At 38.8% G+C, this 20695-nt stretch overlaps 1 protein-coding gene across 1 annotated transcript; it reads left to right on the forward strand.

Annotated features, from left to right (window-relative positions):
- Nucleotides 1-14766: 14766 nt before the first annotated feature.
- Nucleotides 14767-19236, forward strand: LOC120088273 (pyruvate kinase, cytosolic isozyme). Its single transcript, XM_039045458.1, has 3 exons — nucleotides 14767-15262; nucleotides 16959-17420; nucleotides 18102-19236. Exons 1-3 carry the CDS (start codon nucleotides 15035-15037, stop codon nucleotides 18912-18914), a joined length of 1503 nt encoding a protein of 500 aa, XP_038901386.1. The 5' UTR covers nucleotides 14767-15034; the 3' UTR covers nucleotides 18915-19236.
- Nucleotides 19237-20695: the final 1459 nt, after the last annotated feature.

Below are 20695 nucleotides of genomic sequence, written 5' to 3' on the forward strand. Positions count from 1 at the left end.
TTCCTTGAATGTCCGCCAAGGTCCATCCTAAGGCCTTTGCGTTATTTCTTAGGATCTGTATGAGCGCATCTTCTTTCTCCTTACTCAGCGATGCGGAAATGACAACTGGTAACGTGTTGTTACTTCCTAAGTAAGCATACCTAAGGTGCACGGGCAATGGCTTTAACTCTAGCATAGGTGGCTCTTCCAAAGATGGCTTAATGCATTGTGAGGTCCGTTTAGATAACTTGAGTGGTTCAAAATTTGATTTAGTATGAATTGTGGCGCAGTTCTCCTCCAATATTGCGCCGATTCCAAGATCTTCTTCCTCCAGCTCCTTCAGAGGATCGTGCCAATGTTCTTCCCGCAGTTCCTCAATATATTGGTAGTTTTCCATGTCACCTAGGTACTTCAACGCATTGAACACGTTGAATTTTACCTCCTGATCGTCGACACTGATGGTCAAATCCCCTTTTTGCACATCGATCAATGATCGCCCTGTTGCGAGAAATGGGCGACCCAAGATGATAGGGACTTCTCTGTTAGCTTCGTAATCCAATATGACAAAATCTGCCAGAAAGATAAACTTGTCCACTTGCACAAGTACATCCTCTATCTTGCCCTCAGGATGCTTTATTGACCTATCGGCCAACTATAATGTGATTACGGTTGGTCTTGCGTTACTGATATCCATCTTCTTAAAAATGGACAAGGGCATTAGATTTATGCTTTCCCCTAAATCACACAGTGCGTTCCCAACCATCTTCCCTCCTATCATGCAGGGCAATGTAAAACTCCCAGGGTCCTTCATTTTAGTGGGGATATTGTTTTGAAACAGTGTGCTACATTCATATATTAGCACAACTGTTTCATTTTTCCCGATCTTTCTTTTATTGGAAAGGATATCCTTGAGAAATTTTACATAACTCGGCATCTGCTCTAGTGCTTCTGTTAAGGGAATGTTAATGTGTAGTTGTCGGAGAACGTCCAGAAACCTCTGAAATTGTTTGCTATCATCTTTCTTCTTCAGCCTGGATGAGAAAGGTGGAGGATCCCGCCTTTCTTCTTGTTTAGTTGGCTGCTTGCTGAGGTCCTGTTCTTGCTATGTTTCATTATCTGGAGGTTGTGTTAATTGAGAATTCAAGTCTTGAGGAGCTTTATCTTTTGTATGTGAACTTGCTTCTGCACTGGTACTTTTTCCATTATTGTTTGATTGGTCATCATCGACCGTTAGATCTACTGGTCTTGTTGTTGCCTCTGGTACTAATGCCATAGGAGCTGTTGTTTTGCCACTTCTCAATGTCACTGCGTGACATTTTTTTTTACCTCGCTGCCCCGATGCTCTTAAGTTGTTATGTCGCGTACCAGGCGCCTTTTTCTTTAATTCCCTAGCAAGCTGATCAAACTGCTCTTCTAATTCTTTAAGAGAGTCGACTTGCGATTGTCTCATTGCCTTGCTCTTTTCAATGTAATGTTTTAACGATGTCTCCAGAGACGAGGTGCTGCAAGAGGTATCATATAAGAACAATTGGTCACAGGGTGGTATACCTTGAGAATTACCTGGGTTACAGTCCGGAATGATGAAGACCGAAGGGCTGCCTCTATCCACTTGATAACTGTTCTAATAGAAACTATGGCCCCCCTGGTTGTGATTCCCATCCCAACTTGAAGTTGGGTGATCCCACCAACCAGGGTTATAGATGTTGCAAAACAATTCATCATAGATAGATTATACGGTTTGTTGATTCCATAGGCAAACTTCTACTGGATGACCCTCTCCACATTGGACGCAATTCATTGCGGCCACGTGAGAGAGAGTTCTCTGTTGGTTAGCCACCGTCTAGAAGAGTGAGGTCATTGTGGTCATTTGATCGACCAATGTGCTCATTGTATCAGTTAACACATCGACACTTTCTACTCTTTCTTCATCTAGACCTCTTACCTCAAGCCCGGTATCAATCCACTCATTAGAATGTCGCGAGATGCGATCCAAGATATTCTTTGCTTCCGTATATGATTTTTTCATTAATCCTCCTTCTGCGGAGGCATCGGCAACTGCTTGCGTTGATTGGTCTAAGCCATTGTAAAATGTTTCCATTATAATACTATCGGGAATCCCGATATGCGGACAGCTCTTCACTAACTATCGGAATCGCACCCATGCGATGCTCAAGGTTTCATAACCTTTTTGCTCAAAATTCAGCACATCCCTCCGTCTCCTTGTGTTGACGACTGGAAGGAAGAATCTATTTATGAACCTATCAACCAATTCTTCCCATGCTTTAATCTTATTCGGCTCTAATGACTGAGCCCACCTCTTTGCTCCATCCTGCAGTGTGTAAGGGAAAAGATATAACCTGTCTTTCTTGAGTCACATCAGGCATGGAGAATATGCTGCACATGTCTACAAAATTCATCAAATGCGCATGTGGGTCTTCTCCTTGTAATCCTCCAAAATGACCCATATTCTGAATCATCTATAGCATAATTGGTTTTATTTACATTCTCCTCAACATTGGGACATCATGATCAGTAGCAAGAAATATGGAGCCTTGCGTTGGCCCATTTTCCCTTTGATTCCCTGCGAGAGCCTTGTTATTATTAGCCATGCTTCTTCACCACGTAATTAAGCCTTGATGTGCTTGCGCGCGAATAATACACTTGATCTCTGGGTCCACTTAGAATTTTTGGATCACTCCAGCACTCCTAAGCCATCAGACTACTCTTCGTGTTGAACAGCCAGTACAAAGAGACCTGTCCTGCAAGATACCACAAACATGCTCAAACAATAAACCGTTAACCAATCCCCGGCAACAGTGCCATAAACTTGTAACACATTTTTTTTCTAAGCTACAATGCAAGGTTCATGCCATAAACTTGATGAAATAATTCTATGTGTTGATATGTGATACTATTTCTAGATATGTGTTATTAATGAATGTACTTGTAGTATATTGTGCATTGTCACAAGTTTCCTTGCATTGAAACCAAGTATAACTTCACCGCAAGTTTCTCGGTGTGATCCGAGGTCAAACACAGGGACTGTTTGAGGTTATTGCGTTATGTTTGTGATACATGCGACCAGGGATTTTTCAATTTATAAAAGAGTTTTGTGTACAAGTAATTAAACATGCGATAAAGTAAAGTAAAGCGGTAAAAATGCAATAATAACATAAATTACGTTAAAGTAAATTGCGATAAAATAAATCTAAGCTAAGATGATACAAGATATTGAGGTCAAGGCTGGCTATGAAGATTATACAAAGATCGTGTAATGCGGTGAAAGTCTTATGTGTGAAGCAGAAACAGAGAAGATGATTAATACAAACTTCGTAAGTTCCTTAATTGCGTTAAAGATATAAGTACGGTTCCGCTTTTCCTTTAGCGTACACCTCTCGGTGATCGGCCGCGTTCCCACATCTCTATGGTGAAATAGGGACGAACGTAATGAATGCAAGGTTGCTTCCATCTCTGAAGTACCTACTTGCTTTAGTTAACGCTTTTCTAACCTTCTCTCAGACAAATTAGAATGGCATCTTTCACTTTCTACTCTCACATGATGAAAGATGTGCGTCTAGCATACCCTTTACTAAAACGATATTATCTCTTTAGCACATGATTAAGTGACTCATTAATTCCAATATTAATTACACCAAGGTATTAGAAACTTCATGGAGAAAACAATTAATGGAGGAAAACAAAAATAGACAAAAAAGTGGGAAATGAAGTGTGAGACATTCAATAACACGATTTAACGTCTGATACATGAATTTGTGAATGAAGGGATAAGAGAATGAAATTACAATTATGAAAATAGAGTTTAAGAAACAAAACAAATACAAATAAATGTTAACATTGGCCCGATCTGGATGAGATTTGCTTGCTGGCGTGGATGGATCGTGCGGAGGAATGAGCTTCCCTACTCGGGCTTTTCAACGGTAGCAGGGATCTAAGCACAGAGCTTCACGGTGAGGATCTGGCAGAATCGCATTGAGACTCATCTCTTGGCCTTATCTCTTTTCTTCCCGAATTTCTTCCGATCAGTATTCAGCTCAGCCTCTCTCTCAATAATCTAGCATCAATTAGCCCTCGTATCAAGTATATATTCTTTGAATTCTATGGGGTATTTATAGGTGAAAAGCTTTGACTCTTGGCTTGTGGACCCCACTTTTTGTTATGAAAATTCCGAAGATAGAGGAATAAATATTCCTTCTGTTATGCAATCAGACTGTCAAATCTGCACAACGGTTAGTTGTACACGTGTCACAATCCTCCGCGTTTGCATTGCTCAGCTGCATCTTTCGATCGGTTGCTCACATGCGGTGTTGTTTTTATTACCGCATGCAGTTGAAATTCAACTCGGTATCGACTGTCGCATTGCGCCATCATTGTGTTAATCGTCTCTTCATTGTTGATTGACGGGCGCAATGTGACAGAGATGTGTTGTTCAGTTTCTCGTTGAGCCTTGATCGCAAGCGGTGACTTAGTTTCCTGCAAAACATAGTAGAAATATCCTCTTCTACCATCTTAATGATGTTAGTGGGCGTAATTGCATTAATTTATTGTATTTCTGAGCTAATTTTCATACAATCGACGCATATTCCTTCTCTTTTGGCCGCAATATCTTAATAAGGAAGCATAAATAATTTGTATTTCTACAAGTTATCACATATATAATCAAAATACCTCTTGTTAATTTGAACATTTCAACTCAACACAAAGACTGATCCTCAATAGAATCCAAGCTACCAAGGGAACCTCTTGGACCTGTAGATCCGAAGCTCCAACGGTACATGAATAACTGACTAAACTCTTTAGTCACGGGATCCACCATCCGTTAACTGCCAGGCACTCCACTAAAGACCGACAGCTGAACTCTCCTCACTACAGATATGTTATGTGTCCATCTTAACTAATCAGCAGTGCGACAACCCTTCAAGAATCGCTCGTAAGTACAGCTAGGCCAATAACCGTTATGCCCCTGTAGTTACATCTATCTCCTTAAGTACCATTGATTTCTCTAATGAACATAAGTCATAGTCCTACTATGACTGAGTCTTCTTTTCCAAAGAGAAGTTGTGGCCACTATGTTCAAACCCCGGAATCAGCCCTTAAGGGAGCAATCTCTCTACTTATCCCTGCTTCAGGAAAGAAGTGAATTCCATATTGTGAATTGAGTTCCCAGTTCCCAGATCAGACAAGTCCCCAAAAAGGTAGGCATGTTGAGTTGGCAATCTGGCCACTCTCACCCATACTAATCAAAGGACCGCCCTCAAAGGCAGAAGTTTACAAAACACTCAGGATTGAGGTCGTTGTACCGAACTTGGCTTATACATTCTCGTACACCTATGGTCGTTTAGGTGAGATGCAAGTCTCTAGTATTAACGGTGTTATATAAAAAGTCTAGTCATCTCGTGGTCCAGTCTTATACAAACTCTTTCTATAGGACACCCCTGCTCCACATCTCCACATGAATAGTGAACAACTTTTGATCATCATCCATTAAACTTTTTAACGAAGTCTTTGACCAAAACATCGCATGCTTGTTGAAAATCTATCTAATTCACCTTTCCAGGTAGGTTCCCAGGTAGGGGTGTTACGTTTCTCTCAACTTAAGAACCCCAGCCTAGCCAGAACCCGCCTTAGACAAAAGGAGTTTTTTCCCGGTCTAGTGCCTTATAGATAGGTATACAACAAATTTAATCTTTTATTCCAACCAATTTAATCCTATTAAACCAATTTTAAAAGATTAATCTAGGTTACTAAACTCTTTAGAACCATTTGAACTTAGGTCTATCTCAATCCAATTTTAAAACCCTTTTAAAAAAACTTGAGTTCACCCTAAGTCCGCATGCAACTCTGAATTATTAATTTTAGGTCTAATTTCCTTTATAACACTTATAAACAGAAACAACCACAACGCTAAGCTAACACATGCAAGGCATTTATAACGCTTATAAACGGCCTAAGTGTCATGCTCAATGCATTGTCCATTCATTGCTACTTTTTTATATAACACTTATACAAAACAACAATGAAAACAAAACATGCTTCCATTCACCCTTAGACTATAACAATTATAATAAAAGGATGATGCATGATAATGCTCAACGCATGCAAAATATAACTCTTATATTCCATGATGCATGTGCATGCTTTCAAGTAATTTCTTCATGCAAGATTATAACATTTATAATACATGATGCATGAGTGATTGCACAACCTAAGGTGGGTTTTTAACTATATGACAAACACTTTGGCGTATAACCACCATACATCACATGTATAAGCAATAAAAGATGATGAACTGGGTGAAATTGCCTTAAAACACAAAAAAGAAAAGCTAACTATTAAAAAGACAAAGAGTCTTCGGTTCAACCAGGTGAACCGGGTCTTGAACCACTCAGCAAAGCATCGTTTCTCCAACTATCCATTGTGTACTAAGCTCCCTGCGATCATCTACACGATAAAACAAACTCTTTACTCTATCGCTTACCAGCGCTCCTAGAGTTAAACGATCGTTTAGCTATTACAACATGATCGTGTACCTTTACTAAACGATGAAGCCTGAAGTACACGATTGCTTAGCGCGCTCTGCACGACGCCCGCCTTCCGGAATCGTCTATGTGACTTACGATGCCGCAAAGCACCATCACCTAAGCGATCGCTTAGCTAGCGTCTCCATATCGCATACGCACGATCACATAGGTAGTAACTAAGCGATGAAGCTTTCTAACTACACGATCGTCTCATGCACACCTTCCACTAAACGACGAACATCGCATGCTCCTACTACGATCGCCTACCTCCAGCGCCTACACAATCGCGCAACCAACACCATGCAATATGGTACATGATTTACCCCATCGCTTAGCATTAGCTAAACGATCGATTAGAAAATCCTACACGATCATCTAGAACGAAAACTCTAGACGATCGCTTAGTAAAATCCCTACGATCGTTTACCTGAGGCTACACAATCTGATCAACGCATGATCTTCTTCTTCATTGAGAACTGCATTGCCATGCGTCGAAGCTTCATCACAAACGACTCGACGAACTCGAACTTTTCGAATTACAGACTCGAATGCAAAGTTAATTTCGCCCAAAAACGTAGGGGCCTTTACAATTAACACTTCTAATACCGAAAGCTTTAAAAAGGCAATTTAAACCTGAAACATTCATAAAAAAACATCCACAAATGCATAAAAAGGTTAATCACAAATGCAGAAACCCACTGCAACTGTAAAAAGCATTCAATTCAGATCTGTAATTTGGAATATCAGATAACCTGGCTTTGATACCAATTGAAGGAAATCGGAAATGAGATTTCCATGAGCAGCAGAATAGGACTATTTCAAATTACAATCATGAATGAACAAAACATTTACAGTCGACTTCAAACAAACGGTTATGCGATTCATACAGAAATTACAACATGTAAAATATAAAGGAACAGAGAGTAAAAATCTACACACATAGGCAAAAGCGTCTCCACGCTCCAATGCGCACGAACACTGGAACAACAGCAGCCTCGAACACCCGATCTACATGACCGCAACACCACACGAACACTTCACACTCGTCCTTAACGATCTCCTCGGTCATGAACTCCTCCGCAATAGCGAACGACCTCCATAACGGCCTCCAAAACACCTTGAAGGTGTCGAGTTGAGTCTGACACCACCAACAAGGCGACCTTGGTATTCTCGGTGTGAGAATTCAGAGGGTGAGCTCTGTTCGAACTTGGTATGAGGCAAACGAACGGAGGAAACAACGATCGCGTACACGATTGGGAGATTGGGCTGGGAGAGCTGCTATCGTATAGGTTGATGCCCAATCGTTTTAGATAAAGTTTATGTGAATCGTCTCTAGCAAAAATCTATTGCGATCGTTTAGCTTCGGTATGTTGCATACAGACTCTACCAACAATCGTTTACCTTGTGCCAGCGATCGTCTAGCAAAGCTTATGCGATTCGTTTTAATAAATACTGCACGGATCGTTTAAGCTTCGCACCTGAAACGATCGTTTAGGCATTCGCCCAGCGCGTCGTTTAGTAAATTTGTTTTACTTGACGACTTTCATGAGTTTGTTTTTTGTCGAGAGAAAACTCAAAACCTTTTTCAAACTTTTGTAAAAAACTTCTTTTTCAAATAGGAAACCACTTTCCTTTTAAACTTCACAGTTACCAGTGTCCACTTACACCACCCATCTATTTGGTTATTTTAAAATAAAGGAATTAATTATCTAATATTAATATAAATTATAAATATAAATGATAACCAACTTATCATTCTTATATTTATAACCTATATTTTTAATATTTCATCTCATGAAACATATAAACCATAGTTCTTTTTAATATTCCATGGTATTTAATGTAAATCTCATTTAATCAATCCTTCACTAGATGTACTCCTATACATCATACCGATTATATCAATATATAATCAAAATACCTCTTGTCAATTTGAACATTTCAAATCAACACCAAGAACTGATCCTCAATAGAATCCAAGCTACAAGGGGACCCCATGGACCTGTAGATCCGAAGCTCCAACGGTACATGAATAACTGACTAAACTCTTTAGTCATAGGATCCACCATCCGTTAACTGCCAGGCACTCACTAAAGACCGACAGCTGAAACTCTTCTCACTACAGATATATTATGTGTCCATCTTAACCAATCAACAATGCGACAACCCTTCACAGGTCGCTCATAAGTACAGCTGGGCCAATAACCGTTATGTCCCTATAGTGACATCTGTCTCCTTAAGTACCACTGATCCCTCTAATGAACATAAGTCATAGTCCTACTATGACTGAGTCTTCTCTTCCAAAGAGAAGCTGTGGCCATATTGTTCAAGCCCCGAAATCAGCCCTTAAGGGAGCAATCTCTCTACTTATCCCTTCTTCGGGAAAGAAGTGAATTCCATATTATGAAATTGAGTTTCCAGCTCCCAGATCAGACAAGTCCCCAAAAAGGTAGGCATGTTTGAGTTGGCAATTTGGCCACTCTCACCCATACTAATCAAAGGACCGCCCTCAAAGGCAGGAGTTCACAAAACACTCAGGATTGAGGTCGTATCCTATGGTCATTTAGGTGAGATGCAAGTCTCTAGTATCAACGGCGTTTATACAGAGTCTAGTCATCTCGTGGTCCACGTCTTATACAAACTTTTGTATAGGACACCCTCGCTTCATGTCTCCACACGAATGGTCAGGATCAACCATCTGTAGTAGTTTACAACATTTGCAAACCTCTACAAAGCGGGTCGTATCCGTAGTGTCACCAAGATCAAGTATCCCACCTTAATCCTTATACTACAAACCGATTTAGGTTATCACTTAAGGCATGATCCACTTGTATATCACATATACATGCTTAAGTTCACATAAGATAACCAATGAGCTTTGTTTATTGGATATGAGTAAATGCCAGAATTAAATAACACTTATTTTATTCTTTGAACAATGTGTATCTTTACAAAACAACAAGACTCCAGGATAATTAGGACACCAATCCCAACACTAACTGTATATGTTGAATGTATATCTTTTGTATTTCGGTCACTGTGAAATAGGAGCGATTTGAACACGCTCATGAAACTCTCGGTATGAGATCCTTCAAGGTTACCATCAGATGAAAATCAGGGACAGTGATATCCCGAAGACTGCATTCCAATCCAAATATAGGCATTACGAGTTCATTGTAATGTCTTTTGGTTTGACCAATACTTCAGCGGTATTTATGGATTTGATGAACAGGGTGTTTAGGGATTTCTTGGACACCTTTGTAATTGTTTTCATTGGACATCTTGGTCTATTCTAAGACAGAGGCGAAACACGAGGAACATCTTCGGAAGGTCCTAGGAACGCTGAGAGAAAACAAATTGTATGCAAAGTTTTCTACGTGTGAGTTATGGCTACGAAAGATGTCCTTTCTGGGGCACGTGGTGTCAAAGGACGGGGTTTCAATGGATTCAACTAAGATTGAGGCCGTTACAAATTGGCCCCGCCATACAATGGTCAGCGAGGTGCACAGTTTCCTGGGGTTGGCTAGGTACTATCGTAGGTTTGTAGAGAATTTCTCTTGCATGGCCACACCGTTGACTTAGCTAACCCGGAAGGAGCTTCGTTTGTTTGGAGCAAAGCTTGTGAGGATAGTTTTTAGGACCTCAAGCAGAGGTTGGTTTCAACATCGGTTCTCACAGTACCAAATGGATCCCAGAATTTCGTGATCTACAGTGATGCTTCTAAAAAGGGTTTGGGTTGGGTGCTTATGCAATATGATAGAGTGGTCGTCTAGGCCTCCCTCCAGTTGAAAAATCATGAGCGAAACTATCCTACTCACGACTTAGAACTAGTAGCGGTGGTGTTTTCCCTGAAGATCTGGAGGCACTACTTATATGGGGAAAAGATCAAGGTTTTCACCGACCACAAGAGTCTAAAATACTTCTTCACCCAGAAAGAGTTAAACATGAGGCAGCGCAGATGGCTTGAGTTAGTAAAGGATTACGACTGCGAGATACTCTACTACCCAGGTAAGGCGAATGTGGTAGTCGATGCCCTCAGTCGGAAGACCGCTCATTCGACCGCCTTGATCACTAAGTAGGTTCAATTGTGTAAGGATCTGGAGTGAGTAGAGATTGTGATGGCAGTAGAGGAAGTCACTTCGCAGCTAGCTTAGTTGACAGTGCAACCAACCTTGAGGCAGAAGGTTATTGTTGCACAGTAGGGTGATTCAGACTTGGTTAAAAAATGTCACCAAGTAGGGTCGAGCCAGGCCAATGAATTTTCTATGTCGATGGACTAGGGCCTTCTGTATCAGGGATGGTTATGTGTTCCATCAGATGATGGCCTGAAGGGGGAATTGTTGACAGAAGCTCACAACTCTCCATTCTCGATGCATCCAGATAGTACTAAAATGTACCAACATTTGAAGCAGTATTACTGGTGGTTCAGTATGAAAAGGGAGATAGTTGACTATGTCAGCAGATGTTTAGTCTGTCAGCAAGTGAAGGCCTTAAGGTAGAAGATAGCAGGCTTACTACAGCCACTAGATGTGCCAGAATGGAAGTGGGAGAGCGTGTCCATGGATTTCATTACGGGTTTACTCAGGACAGGGAAGGGCTTCTCAATGATCTAGGTTGTGATAGACAAACTCACCAAGGTGGCGCATTTTATTCTAGGGAAGCCCACGTACACGGTGAGTAAGTGGGCTCAGCTATATATGAAGAAGATAGTAATATTGCATGTTGTGCCAGTGTCAATTGTGTCCGACAAAGACCCTCGTTTCACCTCTAGGTTTTGGAAGAGCCTTCAGACAGTCTTAGGGACGCGGTTAAACTTCAGTACAGCCTTCCACCCCTAGACGGATGGGCAAACAGAGTGTTTGAATCAGACGTTGGAGGACATGTTGCGCGCTTGTGCATTGGAGTTCTCAGGGAGTTGGGACTCCCACTTGCATTTGGCAGAGTTTGCTTAGAATAATAGCTATCAAGCCACCATTAGCATGTCGCCATTTGAAGCTCTTTATGGTAGAGGTTGCAGGTCTCCTGTTTGCTGGGGTGAGGAAACTGATGGGAACTAAGTTAGTAGAGTTGACGAATGAAGCCATGCAGAAGATTAGAGCTTATATGCTAGCAGCGCAAAGTAGACAGAAAAGTTACGTTGATGTTAGGCGTAAAGATCTTGAGTTCGAGGCAGGTGACAAAGTGTTCCTGAAGGTGGCGCCAATGAAGGGTGTCCTGAGATTCAGAAAGAAGGGTAAGCTGAGTCCGCGTTTTATAGGGCCATTCGAGATCTTGGAACGAGTCGGACCTGTGGTTTACCATTTGGCTCTACCGTCTTTCTCCACGGTCCATAATGTTTTTCATGTATCCATGTTGAGGAGGTATTTAACGGACCCGTCTCATGTGGTAGACTTTGAGCCCTTGTAGCTAAATGAAAACTTAAGTTACGAAGAGAAGCCTGCACAAATTGTGGCCAGGAGGTGAAAGTTTTGCGCAACAGGAAGGTGCCACTGGTGAAGGTTTTATAGCAGAATCATCAGTTTGAGGAAGCAACTTGGGAGCAAGAGGATGAGATGAGAACATTTCATCCAGAGCTCTTCCAAGATTAGAACTTTCGAGGACGAAAGTTTATTAAAGAGGGAAGAGTGTGACGCCCCAAAAGATTGTAAGGTAAAATCCGTTTTGTTCTTTTTTAATTTTGGGTTTGAAAGTTCATGGTAAGTGGTTAGGAGATTTTGGGAAAAAATATATATATATTTATATATATTTTTAAAAAATATATGTATGTTTCTTTAAGGAAAATGGAGGAGTTAGGGTCTTGTGAGGTACAATTGGTTATAAATGTGGAATTAAGAAACCTTGGTTTACGTGCAGACAAAAGAAAATTTTATAATTTTTTCCCTCTCCTTCTTCTTCCTCCCAGCCCCACACGCGTGATACCCTTATTCCTCAATCCTTTCTTTAGCCAGCCGTGCGTGGGTCTGCCACTGTCTCTTATACACATCTAGATGTGTATAAGAGACAGCCATCCCCCGTTCCGCTTCCGTTCGTTCTGTGGTGAAGCTCGACCGTGCGAGGAGTCCGTCCGAAGCTACTATCGATCGCTCGGCCGCGCGAGGAGTTCGCCCGAAGCCGTCGTCGATCGCACCAGGAGGCATCCAGACCGTTCGTCGACCCAAAGCGGTGATCGACAAACCTAGGTTGCGAACCCGTTTATCCAGACTCGAAGCGTCCAGCTGCTTCTTGTCGAGTTCGCCAATCACCGGCCTAACCCAAGCATCGTTCACTAGTTTTGATGCAGGCAGTTCCGGTTGTCGCCGAATCGTGGTTGGTTCCGTCTGATTCTTCTGTTTAGGGTAAGTTTTCGGGTTCCTTTGGTAGGCTCATGGTCATTGGTTGTATTAGGCCAAAGCTATTTTTGTTACCCATGGAATTTTGTGGTTGGATTCAGGAACTGTGGTGGTAAAGGAAGTTTCCAAGCGAAGTAAAGGTTCGTTTTGGGGCAGTTTGGTATCCTTAAGTAAGTGGATGCAGTGTCAATGCTTTTGTAGGTGGGTTATGCTACTATGTTTTGTGTCAAACTGTTGTTATAATTGTGTGGCCATGTTGGACGGTTCACTTGGAGTGTTGGGAGATCATCCGAGAAAGTGTGGGTTTCATTGCTTTCGTGCTTGCATTGGAATTTGCCTGTTGGGTCAAACTTAGGTAAGTAGTTTACTGCCAGTTTGCCCTCGAATCCAAGCATGTGTTACGTATTGGTTCCTAAGTTGGAATAAAATATTTTGATATGCCTGCTGGTCAAATGAAAATTTTGGAAGCTTACGTTTATGTCACTGTATGTCGATGTTGTATGTTGTAGCAAAGTTTGATGGATGGATAAATTGTGAGCTGTTGGGTGATCTTGGCATGATTTATGACCTTGTTTGTATGCTTATGTCTGTATGAGATTTCAATGAGTGTTAGTGTTGCCATTGGGCTATGTACATCGCATGTTGTGAGCCTTCGGGCCCATACCCTATACTTATGTATGGTGTCCTTTTGGGACCACCACTTATGTTTATGTTTGTGACCTCTGGGGTCATTACTTATGAAAGCGTGCCTTCAGGTTCGCCCCTTATGCCTATGCCTATGCCTACGCCTATGATGCCCTTGTGCACTTTTGTCCTAATGGAAAGACTAATAGATCATTGAATAGTGGGTCGCTTACTGAGTATACTTTTATACTCGTCAATTTCCTTTCATGTTTTTCAGGTAAAGGTAAAGATAGACCTGCGCATGACAAGAGGAATCCGTGACCTGGCTATTTGGACGGATTATTGCTTCCGCACTTAGGTTTCATGTACTAGAGTCTGGTTTAGGAGTAAGACATTTTAAAATCTTATGTAATATGCCTTGATTTTATTTATTGATTTATTTAATTATTATTTATTTTAAAGTTGGGTTAAGGGTACCCCGAACGGTATTTTTTTAGGTTTTTTTTTTTTGCTTATTTGAGCATTATTTAATTAAATAAAAATTTTATCTCTTTTATTTAATTATTCTTTGAGAAAATGTATTACCAAGCCTGTGCATGCATAACGTAGCGTCCTAGAAATATACTAGAAATTTGGGTCGTTACAAATAATCAGTAAAAGATTAAGTCATTGAAGAGTAAAAGGGAAGAAAAAGGAAGCAAAATACCTTAAAAAATTGATGTTGTTAATGGATGAAGTCACTGATAGATTGTAATCTACGAACCAACAACTGTCTATCAGAGAGGAATAAATAAGTAGAATTGAGTGGGTCAGTGGCATGAAGAAGAAGAAGAAGAAAGAGGAGGAGGAGGAGACGAAGAAGAAGATGATGATGAAGAAGAAGAAGAACGATAAAAGATGATAGAAGCACAATTTTTTCGTTAGCACGCGTTAGAGGGATGAATCGTGGGTATTGTCAATTAGTCGCGGGTCGCGTGAATGGATCGGGTCACACTGATGGATTGGGCATGTCAGCTGGGTTTTTTTTGGTATTTCAATGGGCTGGAATTGGGTATTACGAATTTGTAAAATTTTTCTATATCTTGTAAATAGTTTGACTCTATATGTAAAACACTTCCTATCTCTTCATTTTTATGACTGATAAATCGTGATACTTTTCTATATTTAAAAATATTTTATGCTATTTTACCTTTATAATAATTTTCCTTGCTCGATACAAAGTGTAATTAAAAATAAAAATAAAATAAATGTGTGAACGTAATCGATGCATTGAGGTAGCGCCACGCCTTTACAGTTGACCCGAAAACCCCCAAAAAGCTCCTGCCTTTCGATTCTGATTTCTGATTTACGAAACCTTGTCCTTGTTCCTCATCCTCTTCATTGTTCATTCAATAAAGGCTTTTCAATATCTTCTATCCGATCAACGATCCGCCCTTTTTTCTCAGTTTCATCTCCATTCTCCACTTTTCTGGATCTCCTTCTTCCTCCAGGAAAGATTTAATCCTTTGATCCTTTATTCCTTATCTCCCTTCATCATTCTATATTCACGATCAACCACAAGAAATGGACGGATTAGTGATTGAGAAGAAACCCAAGACTAAGATAGTCTGCACCCTAGGGCCGGCATCCAGGTCCGTGCCCATGATCGAGAAGCTCTTGAAAGCTGGGATGAATGTTGCTCGTTTCAATTTCTCTCACGGATCCCACGCCTATCATCAGGAGACCCTCGACAATCTCAGGGCCGGAATGGAGAATACTGGTATTCTCTGCGCCGTCATGCTTGACACCAAGGTTTCTTTCATCCTAGTACCCTTCTTTTACAATATCATCACCTTCTCATAACTTATATCATTCTACTTGATGAAACCCTCGATTTCTCGCTCTTCGTTTCTACATATCTACTTTCTTCTTCTGATCCAGATAATCTGGAATATCTCTTCATGACTCCGTTTCATTTTTTTTAAAATTATTGTTTTTTATTATTATTATTATTATTTTGTCTTTGTCGTCCTATTTTAGTTTTATTTTCTTAGACCGACTGATATATTGGTCTTTTATTAGTTATGCTTTGGGTGTTTCCAGAGAATCTAACTGATTACTTCTCTCTATTGTATGATAATTCGTGTTCCTTGTGCCAATTTCCCTAAAATGCTCAATTTATCTGTTGTAGCTTCCTAAAAATGCTCAATTTATCTGTTATAGCTTACGATTGCTAATGTGTCGCCACTCACACCTTTAAGCCTCTCTTTCTCTTGTGAAAAAGAATATAGACAGACTATTATATGCTAAATAACCAGTAGATTCTTAACATACTTTTCAGAAGAAAAACATGAATAAGTAGAACAACAGCTCGACTTTAATGTACTTGAGAAAAAGAAGATGGATAATAGAATTTTGCATACTTGTTAAATTTTCTCTCTCTTTTGTTTTTTGTTTTTGTTTTTTTTTTGTCTAAAATGAAACTCATAGAATATTAAATCTTAGATAGGTGGCCATTATAGATTGAATCTACGATATCTTGATCATTTATCGAGGGGATGTTCTTCTAATTGGTCCTAAATCTTAAAGAAGTATATAATATAATAGGTCTCCTAAACTTAAAGCGTCACAATCCGAACACTTCACCAGGCCAACCCAAAATTTTCTTTCTCAATGGTGTGTTTGATGTCATGTCATTTTAAGTTGAAATTACAAATTAACCCTTACTCTACGTCTCGCAATACATTCACAACAACCTGGTATTACCAGGTTCGAATGGGAGATAAATGGGTTTTGTTCTTACAAGATTGAATGGAAAAAAGTAGGGGAGGGGTTTGTGCTTTGCAGGTTTCTGGGTGAGATGTGTTTTATCTATTTATTCATTTTCTACAACTTGAATGAAGAAGGCCATGTGTTTTTTACTGAGTACGATTGTTATTGCCATCTTGATTCTGTTTTCTACTTGAAAAATGTTCTCTGAAATTCTTCTCCCATTAATAGTTTCACCGACTGTTTGGCCATTACCATGAAAGCTCCACTAATTTGGTACTGCTTGTTTGTTTTGTCTGGATATTTACTTTTTTATTGTCGTCTTTGAACATCACCAGGTATCTTTAATAATATTTGTCTTCTGTTGTGGGCAAAGTAGTACTCCGAGGGGACACTTGAACTGTGCAAGAAATGAATTTTGTGGTTAATTCCAATTATATTCATCATATAGCTACTCCTGTTTAGTTTTCTGAGCTCTCTTCAGATCCTGGATCAACTGCCCTTCTGATTTCTGTTTCATATCTAATATCGATTTTCAGCACTTGTTTACTTTTTTGTGTAATACGAACTACATCTGAAGTTTAAAACGTATCAGTTAATTATGTCTGTGGAAATGACACGTCCATTACTTGGAGATGCCCCATCCGTATCTTTCACCTATCAATTTAAAGGAATGCATGCAAGCAGTTGTCTTCCACGAATGAGGTTTAATTTATACGTGACTTTTAAATGAAAACAGGGCCCGGAAATTCGAACTGGTTTTTTGAAAGATAGCAAACCCATCCAACTAAAACAGGGGCAGGAGATAACTATATCTACCGACTACAGCTTGAAGGGTGATGAGAATATGATATGTATGAGCTACAAAAAGTTAGCTGAGGATGTAAAGCCAGGGAGTGTAATACTTTGCGCAGATGGTACGATATCATTTTCAGTTCTATCATGTGACAAAAAGTTGGGTTTGGTACGATGTCGCTGTGAGAACTCTGCAGTTCTTGGTGAAAGGAAAAATGTTAACCTGCCTGGAGTTATAGTGGATCTCCCTACCCTAACAGACAAAGATAAGGAAGATATACTAGAATGGGGGGTTCCTAATAAAATTGATATGATTGCTCTATCTTTTGTTCGGAAAGGTTCTGATCTTGTGGAGGTCCGGAAGTTGCTTGGAAAGCATGCCAAGAATATTCTTCTCATGTCAAAGGTACATTCAGTTACATGAAATTTTTCCATGAAAATGTGTTTTTATATATATTCATGAGGATGACAACAATAAGAGTTTTTTTATATATAAAGGTTAAAATACCACTTTGGTCCATATACTTTGAATTTTGTTCCATGTCCTTGTACTTTCAATTGTCCAATTCTAGTATCTATGTTTTCAATAAATCTTAAAATAAGTTATTGTAATTAGTTTCTTGTTGATTTTTCTCAAAAACAATGTCTCTGAAAGAGCATCTCTTTTATAAATTTTAAAAATATATTTACATAGGGTCATTGTTTAACCAATTTTGTTGATAATTAACTTTGGTGGAATAAATTTAAGATATTTTTTTCTTTAATAGGCGACATAATTTAAGATTTATTGAAAGCAAGGATTGAATTCAAGATTTATTTAAAGTACATGAACTAGAATTGGACAATTGAAAGTAAGGGACCAAAATGGAATCAAACCCAAAGTATAGGGACCAAATTAGTATTTTAACTAAAAGTTAATTACTGGGAATGTAACCTTAATATGGAAATTTCCTGTGAAATTCTAAAATGTACTAAAGAAGAAAATCAAGCAGCACAAATGTCTTGAGATCGCTTCTTCTCTGTACCATAACATGTCTGTACGAAAAGCAATTTCACCCCTGTTATCTATCTGGAATTTGACCCACAGGTTGAGAATCAAGAAGGTGTGGCAAATTTTGACGACATACTAGCCAATTCAGATGCATTTATGGTGGCACGTGGTGACTTGGGAATGGAAATTCCAATTGAAAAGATATTTTTGGCGCAGAAAGTGATGATATACAAGTGCAACATCCAGGGAAAACCTGTTGTCACAGCGACACAGATGCTGGAATCAATGATTAAGTCTCCTAGACCAACTAGAGCCGAAGCCACTGATGTTGCAAATGCTGTTCTTGATGGGACAGATTGCGTAATGTTGAGTGGTGAAACGGCCGCTGGAGCATATCCTGAACTTGCTGTTAGAACAATGGCAAAAATATGTGTTGAAGCTGAAAGCACCCTTGATTATGGAGATGTCTTTAAAAGAATTATGGAACATTCACCAGTTCCCATGAGCCCATTAGAAAGCCTGGCTTCTTCTGCTGTTAGGACTGCAAACTCAGCCAAGGCATCTCTTATACTTGTCCTAACTAGAGGAGGAAGCACAGCAAAATTGGTGGCCAAGTATAGGCCAGGAACGCCAATCCTGTCCGTAGTTGTCCCCGAGATTAAGACAGATTCATTTGATTGGTCGTGCAGTGATGAAGCACCAGCAAGGCATAGCTTAATCTTTCGTGGCTTGGTACCGGTTCTCAGCACAGCATCGGCAAGGTCGTCTCATGCAGAGACAACTGAAGAAGCAATAGAGTTTGCTATTCAGCATGCAAAGTCCAAGGGCCTCTGCAAAAATGGAGATTCTGTGGTGGCTCTTCATCGCGTTGGGACGGCTTCCGTTATCAAGATATTGACTGTGAAGTAGTAATCACGCTCTGTGAAGTTAATTTTTTTGCCATTCACCACGATCACAGATTAAATCCAATAATTGCTCTTGATTTTCTTCATTGTTTTCGGGGTCGTTGAGACCACCAGTTTAACTTACACCGCTTTCTTTCTGTGATACAGATAATGTCGTGTTACTGGAAACCAAACGGTATTTTTGTTTTGAAAATTTCTGTTCATCAATAAATTGGTGCCTTTTGCCAGGCATCTTGGATGTAGAACTAGAAAAAATTCTCCAGCTTTTGTTTGACCGCTGTGACCAATTGGATATCAATTTGAAATTATATTATTGTTTCCGAGCTTATGAATTTCTGAGTTGATATTGTTGGGGAAATAATTATATAAATTGAAAACACTAACAAATTGATTGTACTTTAATTAGATACAATATATAATCTTCATACTTAAACGTAAGTAGATAGTGTAATAAAATTTAGATATGTAAATAATCAAAGATTTGAAAATCCTCAATTTTTTGAAATTTTAAATATAGTCGAGGTACGTTTTTGATAAGTGTTGTTCTGAAGATAATTATTTAACCTGCATGGTTGCAAGCAAGATAATATAACAATTAATTTTGGTAGAACTGCAATCTCGAACTACTCGAATATCAAGATCAAAAGAAAAAAAGAAAGAGAGAACTCTTCGATTCCAAAGAAAAGAGAACTCTTCAAGAAATGAGTTACTATTTATGGATTAGCAATTTAGTAACTCTCTAAAATACGAAATAAAATCAAATAAATTCAAAAATAAATATTTGTCAAACTCAACTCAATTGAATTGTTACTTGATCAAAATCAAACCTGAATTATTTAAATTGAAGAAACTACACATTTTCCAAACCCATCCCTTATATATATAACTTTTAAAAAATTAGAAAATTTGCATTTTTCTCAGTTCTGTTTTCTTTTTACTTTTTTTTAAAAAAATTGCTTACTTTAATGAAATACTGTTTTTGTTATTTCTTTTTTATTTTGTATTTTTATTTTTAATCCAAACTCTAATTTGGCGAGATTAAATTAATAAAGGAAAATGCAACATTTTTTTAAATAAAATTTTTTATTGAATTGGAGTTTAATATTTTGGAATGGCTCCCACGAGGAACCTTGTCCCATCTCCGTCTTCAATTCGTGGGATAGGGTGGAGATGGGATTAATTTCTCCTGCTGGGACGATGGGAATCTTCCCTGAGTACTGTCTCGTTGTCAACTCTATGTTCAATAAATGCTCCTTTTAACTTTATCGGGTCACCATATCATTTTCTTTTTCTTTGTGACCTTCATCATTTTTTTAAGATTTTGATCTTGATATTGCTTTATGCTCGATAGAACACAATGGTTCAAAAGATCTGTGGGGCCGTTTGGATTAAAGTTTTTTCAATCTCAAAAATTAAAGATGTCTGAGAATTATATATCTGACAAATCAAGAATGACTATGTTTGATTGTGCATAAGAATGCTATCAAAATTTTGTGAACAAAAATTGGGTTTGTGTTTAGTTTATGAAATTAAGCATGAAAATCTTATAATAATTGTAATAGATTAATAATTTACTGAATATAAATTGAGTTTGTGTTTAATTTATGAAATTAAGCATGAAAATCTTATTATAATGGTAATAGATTAATAATTTAAAAAATAAATAATATTCAATATTTCAATAAAAAAATTAATTAATTATGAATCAATAATAATTTCAATTATAAATATTTGAAGATTATAATATAATTATAAATATTCAAATATTTTAATTATAATTATAAT

This window comes from Benincasa hispida, chromosome 10 (assembly GCF_009727055.1).
Source record: "Benincasa hispida cultivar B227 chromosome 10, ASM972705v1, whole genome shotgun sequence".
Taxonomy (NCBI): Eukaryota; Viridiplantae; Streptophyta; class Magnoliopsida; order Cucurbitales; family Cucurbitaceae; genus Benincasa; species Benincasa hispida.